Source organism: Chenopodium album, chromosome 9 (genome assembly GCF_948465745.1).
Source record: "Chenopodium album chromosome 9, dcCheAlbu1.1, whole genome shotgun sequence".
Lineage (NCBI taxonomy): Eukaryota > Viridiplantae > Streptophyta > Magnoliopsida > Caryophyllales > Amaranthaceae > Chenopodium > Chenopodium album.
Window position 1 is genome coordinate 67,542,339 of NC_137842.1, and position 15,006 is coordinate 67,557,344.

The following is a 15,006-nucleotide window of genomic DNA, read 5'->3' on the forward strand; positions in this document are numbered from 1 at the left end:
TGATAAGATGAGGAAACATGCAACACCTGAACGTGCTCCATAGCATTACGAACAAATAAAAATGAAAATCCATAGCCAAGATTTGAATTAATTATAATAATCCATATATGTATAATAAGAAGCTATAAATTGATAATATTTTCATTCCAACTTAATATCTTAGGTATGTTTGCATCTACTAATTAATGTGGTTCTCAAGTTTTTGTATTATTGTTGATGGTGTGGATGACTTGCAATGAAACTTCTTGATTACATTTGTTTAATATTGATCCTAATTAGTGGGTAATAATATATTGTGTGCATAAATAATACTTGCTTCATAATTCTTGATGGTACGAGCACGTACATAATCGTGGAATGATTAACATTTAATGATTGTGTTCTACTTACTAGGAAATCAACACATATGAAGTACAAGTATATATTTAATCATCAAAAGGATGCTTAGAAAAATTTATATTATACTGTATCTAATACAGTAGTTTATAATTTTTCATGCATATATCTTTAATATACTAGGATTAACGATAAAGTAGTTTTGACATACATTTAGAATTCGTAAAGTAGTTTCCTTATACTTTGTATTTTTTTTTTTAAAAAAAATACTTCGTATTGTATAAAAAGTGGCCAAAATCCCTTTTTTTTTTTTTCTTTTTTATGTATTTCTTTCTTACCTCATATTTATCTAACATATATTCTTAAAGGCTCTTTATTTTTTTTTTATTGACCAGCCTTATGTTTGTCAATTCATAACTTAAAAACTAAAATCTTAATTTGGTTTTCAATAAAAAAAATTATAATTTTTAAAAAAAATATGATAGGTTTATAAAGACAATTTTAATAAGAACTCACTTTACAACTAGTTTTTTACGTATAAATTACAAAAAATTATCAAAAGAGAGTATGTAAATAGTGTAAAAGTCAAATTATATAACGAAGGATGTATTATTGTGGGTCTATGAGTCAATCTAGTTCAAGAAAGAAGAAGTTAGGGGAAAAAAATATATATATATATACAGACAATTCACATGCGCTTTGACTGGGCTAAGCTAATTTTTAGTCCAAAATGGCCCACTAGCAACCTTTGCTTAACATAAAATCAAAATGTACGACGAACAATCATTCATAGTCAATACAAAAAGTTTTTCAATGATAATAAACGAAACACAAAGATTCATGCATGAATATAAATATAATTTAGTCTTTGTGATTTTTGAGTATATTTCAAGGATGAAAATTTCAAGATTTCAACCAAAATCTTTCCTCTTTTACGAAAGTTTTTTCACTTTATGTCTTTTTTACACCATTTCCTTGACATTTTTACTTATTACACATGCTTTGTTAATTAAATATAGATGTAAGAGTTAGTAATGTACACTTCAGTCCATCCTTAGAAAAAATATACTACCTTCGATTACTTTTATATGCAACTTTGGAATATTTTATATCTTTTAAATAATACTCTAAAGTTGCATATAAAAGTAATCGAAGGTAGTATATGTAATTAAAATTTAACACTAGCTCGTAAAAAGAAAAAAAAAAAAAAATTGTTAATAGTAAATGTATATTAATCAATAATTAATCAATCAATCTAGATATATATAGTAAATGTATATTAAATAATTAATAATGTTATTTCCTTAAATACATGTAATAATACATAGTAAGGACAAAAAAGCAATAAAAACAAAAAAAAATTGCATGTTTGCTAATGCGAAGGTGCATGGCTTAAAGTATACAGGTAGAATTTGTATAGCGTAAAAATGGTGTGCACCGACCATTGGCTTTAATATTGAGATATTATCATATATTTAGAATATTTAGATTGTTTTCCATATGTTTATCATATTCTATTTTAGTTAATTACCTAAGATCCTACGTTATCTTGTCATACGAGGACTAGGAGTTGTATTGCTTATATATTCCCAATTGCGATTAATGAGAAGGCAAGTGATTATCTTTCTAATTCTTCATGGTATCAAGAGCAGGATAATTTTTTTCTAATTAATAATCATGTCTGGCGACGGTGTTCCACCACCGCCGCCACCACCACCACCGTTTAAAATTGAACCCAATTCTCCTTATTTTCTGGGTCCTCAAGACAGACCTGGAGACTACATTACCCCTACTCGACTTACCGGCGACAACTACGATGAGTGGGCTGCCGATATCCAAACTGCCCTTGAGGCACGTCGCAAGTTTGAATTTCTTGATGGTACGATTACAGTGCCTGCGTCTCCCTGTACAAAATCGGATTGGACTGCCATCAACGCAATAATGATTTCTTGGCTCTCCAATACGATTTCTCCGGAAGTAAAATCATCCCTGTCAAAATTCAGAGAAGTAAAGCCGTTTTGGGATCATCTCCAAAAACGATTCGCTCAGACCAATGGCCCTCGTATACAGCAACTTCGTTCTTCAATTGCTCGGTGTGAACAGAGCAAAACCATGCCTGTTTCGGTTTACTATGGCAAATTACATACTCTATGGCTCGAATTAGATCACCACGAACCATTAATTTCCTGCAAGTGCTGCTCTTCTTGTACGGCAGGGAAGCTTCATGAACAGCGTCGGGATCAATCAAGGCTTCATGATTTTCTGATGGGCCTTTATTCGGATTATTACGCCTCACTCCGTTCTAATATTTTATCTCAAGATCCCTTACATAGCCTCGACAGGGCGTATCAGCTGGTGGTTCAGGACGAACGTGTCCGCAACGCAAGAAAGGAGGCCGAAGCCAAGCCGACAGAGGCTGTGGGCTTTGCTCTCCGGGCTAATTCAGGTGGTCGAAGCTCTGTTTGCTCCCACTGCAAGAAACAGGGGCACGATTTTAACTCGTGCTGGTTTAAAGCTCCGTGCCCTCACTGCAAGAAGAAGGGTCACGATCCGTCTCGATGCTTCGAGGTGATTGGCTATCCCGCAGGTTGGACCCCAGGGCCGAGAGAAGGCTCGGGGAAAGGGGGGGCTCGTGCTAATATGGCAGCAGCAGGGGATTCTTCTAGCAAGGCCGCAGCTTCCTCGAATCAAGTGTTCACTGCCGAACAATGGAAGGCACTCTCGGGGTTTATTGGTAATACAACTATTCCCGAAAATCGCCTACATGGTAAGTTTGATGATTCTTGTTGGATAATTGATACCGGAGCGACTCATCACGTTACCGGAAATTATTCTTGGTTATTTGACACTCGTTATATTGAATGTCCCGTTGGGTTGCCGAATGGTGATTGCGTACTTGCTACTTTGGAAGGATCGGTCAAGTTATCTGATCAAATTACCGTTACTGGAGTTCTTTATGTGCCAAATCTTAATTGCAATTTGCTTTCTGTAACTCAACTTAGTGATCAATTAAATGTTGTTGTCCAATTTAACTCATATATGTGTGCTATACAGGACCGACTGAAGCAGCTGATTGGAACGGGACTTAGAAGGGACGGACTATATTATTTCTATGGCAAACCGAATGTGGTGCAACGGGTGTCTGTGGTTGAAGCAACATCAGATTTGGAGCTTTGGCATAGAAGAATGGGTCATCCTTCGGAAAAAGTGGTTAAGTTACTTCCGCATATTAGCAATAATAAAGGTAGCTTAGATAAAAGTTGTGAAGTATGTTTTCGTGCTAAACATCATAGAGATAAATTTCCCTTGAGTGAAAATAAATCTTCTAGAATTTTTGAGAAAATACATTGTGATTTATGGGGTCCATATAGACATGTTTCGTCATGTGGGGCTCGTTATTTTTTGACAATTGTTGATGATTATTCTAGAGCTGTTTGGATTTATTTATTGATTGATAAAACCGAAGTTTTTCAGATGTTTATGGCTTTTGTTGCTATGGTTGAAAGGCAATTTAATCAGACAATTAAAATTGTTCAAAGTGATAATGGAACCGAATTTAATTGCTTGATTGATTTTTTTATTGCAACTGGCATAATTTTCCAAACCTCTTGTGTGGGAACCCCTCAACAAAATGGTAGAGTAGAACGAAAACACAAACATATTCTTAATGTCGGGAGAGCCTTGAGATTCCAAGCTAAATTGCCTATTTATTTTTGGGGCGAATGTGTTTTGGCCGCTGCACACTTAATAAACCGAACTCCAACACCTCTTCTCCAAAACAAAACTCCATTTGAAATACTCTTCAATAAACCCCCTTCCTTTGATGCTATTCGTACCTTTGGTTGTTTATGTTTTGCTCATAACCAAAAGACTAAGGGGGATAAGTTTGCTAGTCGGAGTCGAAAGTGTGTATTTTTGGGGTATCCGTTTGGGAAAAAGGGGTGGAGATTGTATGATCTTGAAACAAAAGAATTTTTTGTGTCTCGTGATGTTAAATTTGTGGAAGAAATTTTTCCGTTTGGTTGTCCGGATGATATCAATATTGATGTGAGTATGCATGATATGGGGGAAGATGTTCATAATGATTTTTTGGAAATTTTTGAGCCCGTTGAAGCTTGTGACACTCCCGAGACAGCCCACCCCGCAACCCCCTTGCGGCATGATGCTGCTGGCCGCAGGGAGGCTGCGGAGTCCTCTGCCCTGGAGCAGCAGCAGGCCACTGCCAGCACTGACCAGCAGCAGCCTGCTGCCGAAACTGCTGGACAGCAGCCAGCAGCCACTGCCAGCACTAACCAGCAGCAGCCTGCTGCCGAAGCTGCTGGACTGCAGCCAGCAGCCACTGCCAACGCTGCTGAGCAGCAGCAGCTGCTAGCTGAGTCACCACAACAGCACGCCACAGAGCAGCAGCGTAGTGACCCACAGCAGCCCGTTCCTAGCACCACATCTCCCGTAGCCCAACAGTCCAATATGGGGCGCGGATTTCGAGAAAAATACTCGTCTGTTTTGCTTCGTGATTTTGTTACTCACTCGGTTTTTGCCAATAGTCCGTCTCCGTCTTCCAATCAGTCTTCAGGTACTCCTTATCCTTTAGCACACTATATACATTGTGACAAATTTTCTGTGAATTATCAGAAGTTTATTTCAGCTGTTGTTCAAACTAAAGATCCGACATCTTTCAAAGAAGCTATGCAACATGAAGGGTGGCGTAAATCCATGAATGAAGAAATTCAAGCTTTAGAGAACAATGGTACTTGGATTTTGGAGCCTCTTCCTCCAGGTAAAAAGGCTCTAGGGAGTCAATGGGTCTATAAGACCAAGTTTCTTGCCAACGGTGAAGTTGAGCGACTTAAATCTCGTTTGGTGGTATATGGGAACCATCAGAAGGAAGGTGTCGATTATGATGAGACTTTTGCTCCGGTTGTTAAAATGACGACGGTTCGTACTGTTCTTGCTATTGCGGCCGCCAAGAATTGGGAAATTCATCAAATGGATGTTCACAATGCATTTCTTCATGGTGACTTGGATGAAGAAGTTTACATGAAATTACCACCAGGTTTTCAGTGTTCCGATCCCTCTTTGGTTTGCAGATTAAAGAAGTCACTCTATGGTTTGAAGCAAGCACCTCGATGTTGGTTTGCTAAACTCACCACTGCCTTAAAACAGTATGGTTTCAAACAATCTTACTCTGACTATTCTTTATTCACTCTTACTACTCGTGATACTCAGATTACAGTTTTAGTGTATGTTGATGATTTGATTATTTCTGGGAACGATTCCGCTGCATTGAATGTTTTTAAGGCATATTTGAGTGACTGTTTTAAGATGAAGGATCTAGGTCCTTTAAAATATTTTTTGGGGATCGAAGTGGCTCGTAGCTCTGCAGGCTTATTCTTATGTCAACGGAAATATACTCTGGATATTATTTCTGAGACAGGTTTACTAGGCGCGAAGCCTAGTGGTTTTCCCATGGAGCAGAATCACAAGTTGGGGTTGGCAACTGGTGATTTTCTTTCTGATCCAGAGTCTTATCGACGGCTTGTTGGTCGTCTGATTTATCTTACTGTTACACGTCCTGATTTGGCGTATTCAGTTCATATTTTGTCTCAGTTTATGCAGCAACCTCGTAGTGAACATTGGGATGCTGCAATGAGGGTGGTTCGTTACTTGAAAGGGACTCCCGGTCAAGGTATTTTGTTGAGCTCTGATTGTGATTTGAATCTGCAGGGTTGGTGTGATTCAGATTGGGCTGCTTGCCCATTGACTCGTCGTTCTTTAACTGGTTGGCTAGTTTTTCTTGGAAAATCTCCAATTTCATGGAAAACTAAGAAGCAACCAACTGTTTCTTTCTCTTCTTCGGAGGCCGAGTATAGGTCCATGTCTTCGTGCTCAAAAGAGCTAAAATGGGTGAAGGCTTTATTGTTGAGTCTTGGAGTCCAACATCCAAAAGCGATTAAGCTATTTTGTGACAATGAAGCGGCTCTGCATATTGCAAAGAATCCGGTTTTTCATGAACGAACAAAGCATATTGAGATTGATTGTCATTTTGTTCGTGATGCAATTTCCGAGGGGTGGATATCTACTTCTCATGTTCCGACTACTTCACAGCTTGCGGATATATTTACAAAGGCACTTGGGAAAGCACAGTTTGATTACCTTCTTTCCAAGTTGGGCACTTACGATCCAGGCGCTCCAACTTGAGGGGGGGTATTGAGATATTATCATATATTTAGAATATTTAGATTGTTTTCCATATGTTTATCATATTCTATTTTAGTTAATTACCTAAGATCCTACGTTATCTTGTCATACGAGGACTAGGAGTTGTATTGCTTATATATTCCCAATTGCGATTAATGAGAAGGCAAGTGATTATCTTTCTAATTCTTCATTTAAAAATAAGGATATAATCTTAAAATGTCATACATAAAGATTTGTTGCTCCCTTTTCTCTCGTACCACACATTTTAATGCCGCCGTTTTTAATGCCTGTTATCCCCTGTATTATTATTACTATTATTATTATTACAATTATTATTAGTAACATAATACGTGTATGTATTTATAAATTATCTGGTGCAATAAAATATGGTACCAAGATTACCATATTATCGGCGCAGAATTTGGCTGGGATGTCCCAATTTAATTGTTATGTTGTAGTCCGCGTTGCAATAAGCCAATATACGAGTAATTATGTGATTTGATGTATATTACATGTGAATATTTGATTTACGCGGAAGGATGTTAGTTACTAAAACATGGAATAGTACATTGTTATATTGTAATGATGAACATGTGTTTGATATATAGTGGACTAGTGCTGGCTTATCAACAACGTCAAGAATATTGATCATTGAATTGATATCCAAACCATCAACTTTTCGAGTTTATGATCAATGACCCCTTGGTCGTTGAATCATTGTGCTATACTATTTGTTCAAAATTTAACAATAAAGGACATGCGTATGTAATGCTTGGGGATTATTAAGTATTTTACTTTTTTTTTTGGATAAAAATTGTGAAAATTTAGGGGATTTTAATTTGTAAGGATCTTAAGTGACTCCTGCCTCACTAATAATATATAAAATAAGCATGTATATAATTAATAATCTGCAATATGGCCATTACTCCCACCAAACCAAAGGAGGTTAGGGCCCGACCCCCGATAACTTATTGTAATTAATTAGTTAATGAACTTAAATAACTTTATGTTACTTATAAAATATTGAGATATAATGATTAATTAGTTTTGAATGAGAGGTAAGATTCAAATTCTGATCCCTCTAAATTTTTGGCTAAGATTTGCCACTGCACCAAACTTAATAATCCTAGGTCCGTCGTTAATTTTAATTACCCTTATCAAGTTTGTTCCTTTTTTGCCCTCCTTTTTTCATTATTGAAGGCAAATTATTGAAGTCCTATATTCCTTTCTCTATCCCTGACACTCTTCCTTATATCTTCCTTTCCCATGTACTCCTTATTGGATAATATACATTATACCTCTATCGGTTATAATGTTATATGGCTAGCTAGATTATACCTGTTCCTCCACACTAAAGTACTTTTTATCATACTCCTATATCACCACTCTATCCCTATCCTTATCCTCTCACCATACTAATCAACATGACAACGTGAAACATCCAAACATGACCCTTATATATAGATATACATATTAATTTTAATGATATGATAATTTGTGATTCACAAAACTTTATAGCTAATGTGAATACACATACACATTAATTGTAATGATATGATAATTTGTGATTTCACAACACTTTATAGCTAATGTAAGAGAGGCATTGCGTGTATTTGATAATTGATCATGGAAAGTAATTTGACACGTAGATATTAAGAATGTATGTGAAAATATTAAAGCACATAGTAATAATTATTTATCAAAATACCTTTTTTTTTTTTTTAATAAAAGCTAAAAGTTCAACTTCACATATGATTATATGAAAGAGACAATCATTTAGACATTGGTAATGAAGGTGTCTTTAGTACATAAACAGAGTCAATAATTATGGTCAAAGAAAGCGTCACAAGTAGAGAGAGATGGGAGAAAGGTATAAGAGATCAAATAATGTGAGGAGTCCTCCGAAAAAGTGAGAATATTTTATTGATTTATTTTTTCTTTTATTATTAATGATATTCAAGTGAGGAGATTATGAGTCAAATTCAGAATTTGTGGATTGAATATGAAAAGAAAAATGATAAATGTACAAGCTTTTTTGTAATTTTTTCTTATAATAATAGTGTAAATATGTCAAAATTAAGGGTTTCAAGTCAAGCGCGACTCCTCATGTCAAAACCAACTAACCAAGTGTTGCAACTTATTAAAAACAAAGGGTGTCCACAATCTTTATTATTTTTTTTAAAAAAAATAAACAGGGTATCCACAATCTAGTGTATTTATATAGATTACAAACAAATAATGAATTAATGTTATAACTTTCCAATAGTAGTATTTACTAATCCAATTCATGTTTAGTGACCATATTAATAGTGTATTTTGAACTAATAAATTAGTAATGTGACAAATCAGAAAAGACGACAAGATTAAATGGAGTTTTGTAAGGGATCGACGATATTAGTGTGGTGGCTTTGGTCCGGTGATCTAGTCTTACAGAGTAATGGACCCAACCAGTAGTGGAAAATGCTTGTTGAGCCTAGTTTGCAAGTTAGCCAGGGTCCATTACTAAAAATGGGTCTCCAAGACTTAAATTGATGGGCCGGCCTTAAAATCATGGCTAGTTATTAATACCTACACCCTAGTGTAGGTATTAATACCTACACCCCCCTCCCCACATACACTATACAACCTATAAACAATAAAAATGTGTTTCCCACCTTTTCTCTCTCATCTTATAAATCAATTTTTCTATAATTTTACCAACATTTTAAATTTCTCTCTCCTCATAATTTTACCTCTTCCTCTTTCCATTTCTCACTCCTAAACTATCAAAATCTCCCTAATTTGACTTACAAAAAATTCAAATACTCCTAGATCTCTACCAAAATATTGTATGCAAGAGACGAAATTGCAGAAAATTTCTACAAAAGATCATAGAATGACTAACAATCAAATTGTAAGTTGATTTTGTTTATTTTTGAAAAAAAAAGTACAAACCCTAACTTTTTATTTGCCTTATTCTTCAATTACTTTCTCTAGATATATGAGTTCCAATATTAGTTTATGATTTCTTATAATATTTATCATAAGAAGATTTCGAGACCCAAAGACGACTCAATGATTTCTTATAATTATACGGAGTAGTAGAATGATGTTTGGTATAATAATCTACTTTAAGTTGAATTAATTTGTGGTGTATTATTAGCTTATAAATTTACTGGACAAAAAAAAAATTAAAAAAGAGTTTAATTGCCTTAATTTCTGGATTTGGTCCATTTCATATGATTATAAAAACATAAATTCAGCTCGTAGATGAATGTTCATTTTCATTTTGATAAATGTTCATTCATATACTAGTATATGTTCATGCACATATTAATATACGGTCATTAGAATTATGATAAAAGTCATGATCTCCATTTTCTTCCTATATTTTCTATCGATCTAATAAGAAATATCAATCTATTGTAAATTTTCATTTTGGGTGGAACATTGATCATTTTAGATGGATTTCATGTTCATTTATTTTCCATTAAATTTGATACATGTTCATTCTCTTTACATTATATGTTCATTCTTATATTGAAAGATGTTTATTTGCAATCTAATTCAATATATATCAACATGTTATTTAGATTTATACTTATTCATTCATTCTAACATTAAAAGACATTTGTTTTAATTTTAATACATGTTTGTTATTATCATAACCGTATCCTTCTTGGAGGATCGGTAGGTCTCTTTGATGTTTCTCCTTGGAAAAACAGCATATGGATGCTAGATAACAAGGATGTACAAGAGTCATGGAAGGTGAACAACCTCTGGTCGATGGAACAATGTAGGCAAGGGAAGTTGGCGAAATGGATCCGTAACTTCGGGAAAAGGTGGACTGCCTCTGGTCGATGGAACAATCCGGAGGTAGGGTCCAGCGGCTGGAAGAGCACCACACGTTGCGTGGTGTCCGGTGCGCCCCCGGCGACCCTTGAAAATCCAGAGGACCGAGTGCCGACCACGCCTGGTCGTACTCATAACCGCATCAGGTCTCCAAGGTGAACAACCTCTGGTCGATGGAACAATGTAGGCGAAACATCAAAGAGACCTACCGATCCTCCTAGAAGGGAGATAAATCGTAGAGGCTTTTCCCTCACCCCTGTCCATCCTTTGGCAATTTAACAAAGGTAAATGCCTCAGTACCCAAGTCAAATGACGCGATATGGGTAGGTCTCCCACTACCGTTTCCACCCTTTTGTCGCGTGCTAGCCAATTCAAAGTCCCTTTGGAGAAAATTGGGTTCCCCTTGTAAGCAAGCCCTGAAATGGAAGGGAAAAGAAAGCGCCTACCATCCTCTGTGTTCGAGGCTACTGTCTTCAAATCTTCAATCTTCTTCCGCTCCTCCTGCTGAAGCTTTTCAAATTGGTCCTCCTTTACATTTCCCTCTCCAGCTCCACCTCCTCCTCCCAATTCCTCTTCTTCATCTCACTCTTCTTCCCACTGTGCAATAGCTCCAACATCTTCGGCGGGGCGAGGAGCATACTTGTTCATTAGCTCGGTTAAGGCAACATCAAATTCCCTTTCGAGCTCCACCTCCTTCTCCCAATGCGGCAATGCCTCTTCTTCATCTCACTCTTCTTCCCACTGTGAATTTGTTCCAGTTTCTCTCTGTCAGCCAAATGACGCGATATGGGTAGGTCTCCCACTACCGTTTCCACCCTTTTGTCGCGTGCTAGCCAATTCAAAGTCCCTTTGGAGAAAATTGGGTTCCCCTTTGTAAGCAAGCCCTAAAATGGAAGGGAAAAGAAAGCGCCTACCATCCTCTGTGTTCGAGGCTACTGTCTTCAAATCTTCAATCTTCTTCCGCTCCTCCTGCTGAAGCTTTTCAAATTGGTCCTCCTTTACATTTCCCTCTCCAGCTCCACCTCCTCCTCCCAATGCCTCTTCTTCCCACTGTGCAATAGCTCCAACATCTTCTACGGGGCGAGGAGCATACTTGTTCATTAGCTCGGTTAAGGCAGCATCAAATTCCCTCTCGAGCTCCACCTCCTTCTCCCAATGCGGCAATGCCTCTTCTTCATCTCACTCTTCTTCCCACTGTGAATCTGTTCCAGTTGCTCTCTCTCAGCCAAATACTTCTCAATTTCTTGGTTCTGCATCTCCTTAAACTTGGTCGCCTCCTCAACCCTGAAATGGAAGGGAAAAGAAAGGTGACAAGTGTATGCTACTACATATTAAACCAAGTGAGTTGTTGATTATCCTCACTCATCTTCTTCAAGGGAACAACTACCATCTCCTGGTATGACCTAATCTCATACTTTAGTCTTGTTTTTCCTAATCTCGAGGTAGGGTCTAGCGGCTGGAAGAGCACCACACGTATTTCAGGGCTGAGGAGGCGACCAAGTTTAGAGTAAAGAGGAATTCCAGAGCAAAAGCAGTTCAGAGTAAAGAGAGAAGAGCAAGGGAAGTAATGCAATAGAAGTATAACCTGTTTATGCTGGCTTGTAATACCTCTGGTCGATGGAACAATGTAGGCAAGGGAAGTTGGCGAAATGGATCCGTAACTTCGGGAAAAGGTGGACTGCCTCTGGTCGATGGAATAATCCAGAGGTAGGGTCCAGCGGCTGGAAGAGCACCACATGTTGCGTGGTGTCCGGTACGCCCCCGACGACCCTTGAAAATCCAGAGGACCGAGTGCTTACCACGCTTGGTCGTACTCATAACCGCATCCTTCTTAGAGGATCGGTAGGTCTCTTTGATGTTTCTCCTTGGCAAAACAGCATATGGATGCTAGATAACAAGGATGTACAAGAGTCACGGAATGTGAAAGTATATAGTCTTATTAGATATACTCTTAAATGAACTACTTTTCTTGAATCTTAATAATGCAAAGCACATTTAGGACAGAAATGATTCCAGCATCTTTAGTTGCTTGACGCTGTAGATTATTGAAATAAGCCGGAACAGTGATAGGATGAGAATTAATAAACACCAGATGAATTAAAAAAAAAAAGCATCTGCTAAAACAACTAGTTTATAAGCAGTAGCAACGTGTGGTGCTTTTCCAGCTGCTGGACCTTACATCCGGATTGTTCCATCGACCAGAGGCGCCTACATTGTTCCATCGACCAGAGGCTGTTCACCTTGGAGACCTGATGCGGTTATGAGTACGACTAGGCGTGGTCGGCACTCGGTCCTCTGGATTTTCAAGGGTTGCCGGGGGCGCACCGGATACCACGCAACGTGTGGTGCTCTTCCAGCCGCTGGACCCTACCTCCGGATTGTTCCATCGACCAGAGGCAGTCCACCTTTTCCCGAAGTTACGAATCCATTTTGCCAAGGCGAAACATCAAAGAGACCTACCGATCCTCCGAGAAGGAAGATAAATCGTAGAGGCTTTTCCCTCTCCCCTGTTCCATCCTTTGGCAATTTAACAAAGGTAAATGCCTCAATACCCAAGTCAAATGACGCGATATGGGTAGGTCTCCCACTACCGTGTTCCACCCTTTTGTCGCGTGCTAGCCAATTCAAAGTCCCTTTCGAGAGAAGAACTTATACAGGCGAATAATGCTATTGATAAGAGCATTGCAGCTCATTACATTGATGTAAATCCAATTATTATGACTGAAGTTATTGGTAATGATCTCGATGTTCCTCTAGGATTCCCACCCAAGTCTAATTCTTCCTCCAAAAAGGCATGTGTGCATCCTGGATTGAAATAGAATAGCAATGTTGGTCATTATGTCGATCTGCCCGGAGGACCGAGTGCCGACCACGCCCGGTCGTACTCATAACCGCATCAAGTCTCCAAGGTGAACAACCTCTGATCGATGGAACAATCCGGAGGTAGGGTCCAGCGTCTAGAAGAGCACCACACGTTGCGTGGTGTCTTATGCGCCCCCGGCGGCCCTTGAAAATCCAGAGGACCGAGTGCCGACCACGCCCGGTCGTACTCATAACCGCATTAGGTATCCAAGGTGAACATCATCTGGTCGATGGAACAATGTAAGCAAGCCCTGAAATGGAAGGGAAAAGAAAGCGCTTACCATCCTCTGTGTTCGAGGCTACTGTCTTCAAATCTTCAATCTTCTTCCGCTCCTCCTGCTGAAGCTTTTCAAATTGGTCCTCCTTTACATTTCCCTCTCCAGCTCCATCTCCTCCTCCCAATGCCTCTTCTTCATCTCACTCTTCTTCCCACTGTGCAATAACTCCAACATCTTCGGCGGGGCGAGGAGCATACTTGTTCATTAGCTCGGTTTTTTTTTTTTTTTTTTTTTTTATTATTATTATTATTATTATTATTATTATTATTATTATTTGAAATGGAAGAAATACTTCTCAATTTCTTGGTTCTGCATCTCCTTAAACTTAGTCGCCTCCTGAGCCCTGAAATGGAAGAAATACTTCTCAATTTCTTGGTTCTGCATCTCCTTAAACTTGGTCGCCTCCTGAGCCCTGAAATGGAAGAAATACTTCTCAATTTCTTGGTTCTGCATCTCCTTAAACTTGTTCGCCTACTGAGCCCTGAAATGGAAGAAATACTTCTCAATTTCTTGGTTCTGCATCTCCTTAAACTTGTTTGCCTCCTGAGGGCTGAATAGGAAGAAATACTTCTTAATTTATTATTAGGTGATAGTAGGGGTTGATTTAGTAGGGGTTAAGGTGATAGTAGGGGTTGATTTAGTAGAGGTTAGGATAGTAGGGGTTGATTGGGGGTTAGGATGATAGTAGGGGTTAAGATAGTAGGGGTTTTGGTATAGTAGGGGTTTACATAATAGTAGGGGTTGATTTAGTAGGGGTTAAGATGATAGTAGGGGTTGATTTAGTAGGGGTTAAGATGATAGTAGGGGTTGATTTAGAAAATCTCTTAACCCCGGGTACTTAAACGATTAACACAATCCCCATCAAAATCTGCAGCTAGAGGACCACACATAAGAGGGTTTATTTTGACCACGTTATCTTCATGAATGTACACACGCAATGCTTGAAAAGAATGCTTATGAGTAGTAGGAGGTCGATTAATGAAAACTATATCCCCATCCATAATCCTCCTATGAACAACTTAGCCAAGTCTTAGGAACGTATGCCCCTTATAACCCTCCCTCAACGAATATGTTGACAACCCATCCCTAAAGGTGAGACACAAGTTGATTTGATATTATTATTCATTTAGCATTATCATATTTACCAAAACATGATATTTGAGGATCCCCAAGCAGCTACTCATTGCTCTTGTTGAATTGTATTCGTGTGGTATCTGAAGGTATTTTTATGTATGTCAATCAGGTGACGCTTAATTGATCCTTTATAAACATCATGCATCGAACAGCATACACTGAGTATCATAGACCAATTCATTCATAGACGACCTTAATTTTTGCTCTGTTTGTTTTGATTTCAGCTGGATTATGCGTTTTATGCTGGTTTAGTCAACTAGAAATGATATATATGATTTACAATATAATTTTAATATTTGGTTTAGTCCGTTTATGGGGAGGTGTTGCTGAAATGTTTGCAAAATACTCTCTTCTTTTGAGATTATTT

The 15,006-nt window shown here is 38.0% G+C and overlaps 1 protein-coding gene across 1 annotated transcript; it reads left to right on the forward strand.

Moving 5' to 3' along the window:
- The first annotated feature begins 2,013 nt into the window (after window positions 1-2,013).
- LOC145558032 (uncharacterized) lies at window positions 2,014-6,534 on the forward strand. The gene is made up of 3 exons (XM_081619186.1): window positions 2,014-3,603; window positions 4,207-4,909; window positions 4,982-6,534. Exons 1-3 carry the CDS (start codon window positions 2,014-2,016, stop codon window positions 6,532-6,534), a joined length of 3,846 nt encoding a protein of 1,281 aa, XP_081475312.1.
- The last annotated feature ends 8,472 nt before the right edge of the window (window positions 6,535-15,006 follow it).